We start from the raw sequence: 5,913 nt of genomic DNA, 5'->3' as shown, positions 1-5,913 counted from the left end.
CAGTTGTTCAAAAACGCTATTCACCGGATAAATCACTATCGGGTGGATAGCGAAGAAGGTTTTGTATGACAGTTATCCCCTGGATAGCGATTTACCCGGTAAATAACGTTATCCACCAGATAAATCACAATCCGGTGAATACGAACAGCGAAGTAGGTTTTGTATGACAATTACCCACTGGATAGCGTTTTATTCGGTGGATAGCGTAATCCACCGGATAAATCACTTTTCCGATGGATAGCGAAGTAGGATTTGTATGACGGTTATCCACAGGATAGCGATTTATCCGGTGGATAGCGTTATCCACCCTTTAAACAACGGGTCCCTGGGTGGAGAGAGGCACCGTGAGTCGTCTAAAAAAACACAACAGTGACCCAACTCCGCACTTGAAGATTCTTAGAAAGATAATATATTTCATTGGCTCAAATCACAAATGTGAAGAAGTATATTGTTCTTGTTCACCCTCGTGATTGGTTTTTGTTTTCGGAGTAATTTCAGTTACAGTTATCGTACTGTAAGAGGTTTTCCCCTTTGTCACAGGGGGCCCTCACATCAGCAATGAGAATAAATAAAAAAAATCTTGCTTTCTATTGTCGCGTTTTTTGCTTTATAGCGGCCAATTTGAATTTTTAATACTCAGTCTTGCAGGTTGGATATCTGGAATCGAGAAAGGTGTGAGGTCTGGGACGGTCAGAAATATTAATTCTCCGGACGACATCCGACCACTATACGAGTGGTATATAGTGACAAGGGGTGAAACTCTCGGCTTTCATGGCAGAACCTTTCTGCCAGTTAAGGGTCACGGAAGTGGAATACCATCTTAAAACTGGAAGTAAAAATGTAACTTGCGGAAGAGACAGCAATTTATGCAAAATGACCTATTATCTTCCCCAGTCGTCAAAATTAGTCTAAATATTACCCAAAAATTCAAAATCTTTTTTTAAAAAAATCCTTGTATATAGTTTGCGTAAAGCTGTCAAAACAACTTCGGGGGTGGCCTTGAATTAAAGGAAACGTAAAGTTTAAAAAATTGAAAAAAACTAGTCCGTCATGCTAGTGTTTGAAGGCATTAATTTGGTCTGTCGGTTTACTACCTCCCTGAAGCCGGATACAAAAAACAGTGTTCAAATCCAAATAAAAATTTATGTAAAATCACACGTTCTGTAAGAATTATATCCTGACTTTATCCATTCTCGTTGTTGTTTTGCATGGAAGGTGCTGACAGTGTTCAGCTGATTTACGCCTTTTGTTCTGAGACCTTCTGATTTGTAATTCCTGTTTCGGCTTAATGACGATAAGTTTGGGAAAAAGCTGTGTTTTCCTCGACAAGTAAATTCAAAATAACAGAATGGTAGGTATTTAGATATAAAAAATATACAAATCTAGTCCGCGACCTATGTATTTCATCGGCAACGAGAACGTCGCCTAGCTTAAGTTTCATTAGCAACCACCGTTCTACCCGTGTACTTTGTTTTTAAAAACATTGCATATTTTACAAATCTTATCTAAGAACGAAATTAAATATTCAGTCGATCATTCTATTTCCGAAACAAAAACCACAAAACTTCCGGAATTGAAAAGAACTAATCAGAACAGACAATGCCATTTACTTCCGCCTTAAAACTGTCAATCAATGAATCGAGATTTTTACTTCCGTGACCCTTAACTGGCAGTAACCTTCAACCAAATCAAAGATTTTAAAACGACGCCAAAAATTCGTATACCTTCTAGACATTTGGGCAAAATAAGCCCACGGATAGCAAGTTCGACCTTTCTCTTGTCTGCCAAGTAAGTATGGTAAAATTCAGACAAATAGTCGGCTGTGAATTCATGTCAGATTTGAAGGCTGTCATTTCAAGTTTCACCCCTTGTCGTAGACTAAGAGTTACGAGGGTTTCCGAAGGTTTCTCGGTTCCAGTCTCCTCGTTCCGGCTGACCGCCTATAATTCATTCGGCTCCAGACCACCAACTTGCAGACCGCGTATAAAGAAACAAAGAGAAAGCAGGTAAAGTTTAATTTTTATTTATCCTCTTATCTGATGCGAGGGCTCCCTGTGCTTTGTGGCTTGAATGGGCTAAAACCTACAAATTAAATAAGTTTCTCTTTCCTTTTCAGCATGCATCATCGCGTGGCTCAAGAACAAAGGAAACAGATGGTTATCTTTGCTGGCAATATACGTCTACCTGCATTTTGAATTTTGTATTTAAATTTACATTTCCTGTCTTAAGGGTAAGATTAGCATCTGCTTGATTTTTGCCGTAAATTATAATTCTTTAATAAAAATAAACGTCGCTTTATCAAAAATAATACAGTGGAACCCCGTTAATACGGACACCAAGGGGACAGGCCAAATTTTCCGTATTAACGGGGTGTCCGTATTAAGCGGGGACTCAGAAAAAAGCCACGGATACGTGTTTCATCGACGCAAAGACTGACGAAGGCAAACGTTTTTACAGCAACAAAACGTTGTGTAATTGTAGTGTAAGTAACTGTAACAAATGCAAACTGTGAACTCTTTGACTAAAATTAATAGTTTTTACGAAAACCTTACGATCTAGTCAGACAATAAACTCAGCAGTGGAATTAATTGAAAATGTCGCAGCTTAACTATATACAAGAAATTAAACACATTTTAACAGCAACAGAACGTTTTCTATAACGTTTCCTTTGTAACTGAAACTCTGACCGTAACCGTTCTACTACTATACAAACTCATTTGACTTGAAGTCGGTAACTTTACTTTACACGGAGCCTTTTAGCTTGCGACACAACCAGGCGGACTGATGATTCGACAAAACCTTGGCAACCACGTAATTCGTCGAATCCTGTCATTACTTGACCAGGGTAAAGTTAGCAAATTATCGCAACAATGAAAATTGAAAGTGCACAGATAAACAGTGTCCGTAAAGCGGGATTGACAATGTATGACAGTTTGTCACTCGGGACACAGAAAAGTGTCCGTTGTCCGTATTAACGGGTGTCCGTATTAAGCGGGTTAATTTGAGAGAAAAAGTATGAGGTTTTCGTCGGGACCATCGAAACTGTCCGTAATACCGGGGTGTCCGTATTAAGCGGGTGTCCGTAACGCGGGGTTCCACTGTAGGACATAAAATTTGTGCGAGACTGTTAACATTTCAGATTGTTGGGTGCTTGCATTTCTTTATTTGGCTCCCTTCTAAAGATGCTTTTTTAATATAATTCAAAGTGTTTAAAAACACAGTTTAACATTTAAAGATATCACATCAATACCGTCGGTTGTACAAAAATTATATATATAAGCGATTATAACATAACTGAGGATCTTTGAAATAAAACAGAATTTTAATATGAATATCAAGCGCATCCATCTGAGGATTTCCCGCTGCGTAATATTAATGATAGTAATAGGAATGGGTGGAGTTTAATTCTTAAATCCGGCATACGAATTATTAACAAAATTGGACGGCCGCGTAGCGGGAGTCTGATTTTATAAGTATAACGTATCACACTTCGACGAAAGAGTTTAGACAAAGCAAAGCCTGTTGACGATTTATCATCACTATCACAAAATCCAACATTTTTTTTTTTGAAACTGAAAAAATTAGGAATATCAAGGAGTATTCAGTCACAATGAGGGATCAAGTAAAGAACGCACGCATGCGCAGTACACGAACCTCACCTTGTTATTGGACACTTTGTTTATTGAAAACCAGCTGTGCGCGCTTCATTTTGTGAAATAAAGGACCTGCTAAGAACCAATCAGATTCGAGAATTTTGTTATAGTTAGGGCATGATTATTGCTTTAACCACTTAAGTATAAAGGCTGTTCTTTTATGAGTTATTTAACATCTTGAAAGTGTATATGAAAATGTCAATCATTACGTAAATGATATGGATGTCGTGATGATCTAAATTCACTGAATCGTCAGATCACAGGTGAAAGCGGGTTAAGAAAGAGCAACAGGAATAACCCAACTTAAAAATACTAATCAATTTTTCCGTTGTCTAATAAACAAAACCAGCCCGTTCAGGGCCCAGCAGTGTTTTTTCCAGTGACTTTCAGCGATTTCTCGAAAGCGGTATACTATTCAGGATACAGAAATTAGTACTCAGAAAATTTCTTTCCGGGAAAAAAATGGAGAATTCAACAGCAGAACCAAAAGGGCCGAGAGATGAGGTAAAAGTCGTATCGATCTGCTTTAAAGCGGTTGTGATTATCGCTACCATTTTTGGCAACTCTCTGGTGTTTAAAGCTTTTCACAAATTTCCACGCCTGCGAACTGCGTCCAACTGTATTCTGGTGAGTTTGTCCGTAGCCAACAGCTTGACAGTGATTCCTTTCATCCTCCACATAAGCATTATCGCTCTCAAGCTCGGAGACACCATGGATCCTTCAAGCTACCAGTTTCTGTGCAAATCAAGTGCTCGATTCAGCCTCGTACTCATTTCGGTCATCATTCTTCATCTCGCTTTAATCAGCGTCGAACGCGTCATCGCCGTTAAGTTCGCATTGAGGTACCTCACAATAGTGACTAATCGCCGAGCAGTGATCGCTTGCCTCATCGCCTGGCTGTGGGCAATTGCTGTTACGTTACTATTTCCTCTGGCGCTCAGAGAAGACAACAGCGAACGTGCCTACGCAAGGCTTTACCAAGCTTTGCATCCTTGTTTTAAATGCCGGGAACAACCAGTACCACCCATGCCATCTTCAACTAGAGGTTATTTCATCTTCTTGTTGATATCGCTGCTTGTCATCCCCATATTGATCATACTCTGTTCATACAGATACGTCTTCGTCGTGTCTCGTAAGCACAGAAAACAGATCAGAGAGCAAGGCAACATCCAGGGAAACTCCACCATGAAGAACGAGCTAAAAGGTGCCTACACTCTCGCCATTGTTGTTGGAGTATGCCTCCTCAGTTTCGTCCCGTTGTTGGTGGTAACGAGCTTCCGTTTCTTTGGTGCGCCGCAAATCATAAGCAAACCGTGGATCAAGTACGCTGTTTACGACTATGCCTTGGGTATAAACGCCTGCCTTAACCCGCTTATCTACGGCTGGAGACATGAGGAACTTAAAAGTGCGTTTCGCAAACTCCTGAAGAGAGCTTAGCGAGACTTAAGCTTTGCCAAAAGGTGACGGTAAACTTAAGTTACTGAGAACAAAGTAATTTCAATTGCCAATTGAACAAAGTGGGATTTTGATTGTCTTAAGTGCGATTTTTAGTCAGTAGACTTCCGCCACTGAATGTTAAGGCCTAGGGTAGTTGACAAGGACAACGTTAAGTTTCAAGGTGCATAAGAACAATTTGTAGATCGACTGTGCACGACCCCACAAGCATTGTGCTTAAACCCTTATCGTGTTTAAATAAAGGAGATGATGATGATGATGATGATGATGATAATGATGATCATGATGATCATCATGATGATGATGTAGTCTTTGCGGATTTGAGTGATTGCCCTTTAGCAGGATGTAAAATGATTGAGCTTGTTACACCATAGCGTTATTTATGCACGCAAATACAGCATGTTTGTGTTCAAGGAGAAACTATTTTTCTCCGTGGTAGGTAAAATCGAACTGTAGAGAAGAGAATCGACTTTTCAGAAAAGTATATGTACAAGGGAAGTAAGAACAGTTAAACATTGTTCCTGTTCACTTAGGTTTAGTTCGGCCTTCAGTAGATTAATATTAAAGTCTCATATTTAAGGAATAAAGTTAAAATATAACCGCTGGCTCTTTCTTATCAATATGCTTCTTGTTATGGACATGAACTAAATAACACGGATCTTGTTTTTGACAGCGATTTTCTCGTCGAATTGTGATGCTAAATGCTGCACCAGCTTGGTCACTGTTTAAAAGCTATAAAACCAAAAAAAATTACACTCTATATCCAAAATCAATTAATGCTGCGAAATTAAAAATATTCCTAAAG

General features: G+C 39.2%; 1 protein-coding gene across 1 annotated transcript; it reads left to right on the top strand.

Annotated features, from left to right (window-relative positions):
- Positions 1-4,115: 4,115 nt before the first annotated feature.
- On the top strand, positions 4,116-5,302 carry LOC144629595 (adenosine receptor A2b-like). Its single transcript, XM_078487835.1, has one exon. It carries the CDS (start codon positions 4,116-4,118, stop codon positions 5,088-5,090), a length of 975 nt encoding a protein of 324 aa, XP_078343961.1. The 3' UTR covers positions 5,091-5,302.
- Positions 5,303-5,913: the final 611 nt, after the last annotated feature.

The sequence above is a fragment of the Oculina patagonica genome, chromosome 11 (genome assembly GCF_052425735.1).
Source record: "Oculina patagonica isolate OP01 chromosome 11, crgOcupat, whole genome shotgun sequence".
NCBI classification, from domain to species: Eukaryota; Metazoa; Cnidaria; class Anthozoa; order Scleractinia; family Oculinidae; genus Oculina; species Oculina patagonica.
The sequence above is the reverse complement of the archived record's forward strand: the minus strand, read 5'-3'. Positions and strand labels throughout refer to the sequence as shown.

Bases quoted from the DNA above. Each gene is read 5' to 3' on its own strand.
- LOC144629595 (XM_078487835.1), top strand. From the start codon at position 4,116: ATGGAGAATTCAACAGCAGAACCAAAAGGGCCGAGAGATGAGGTAAAA.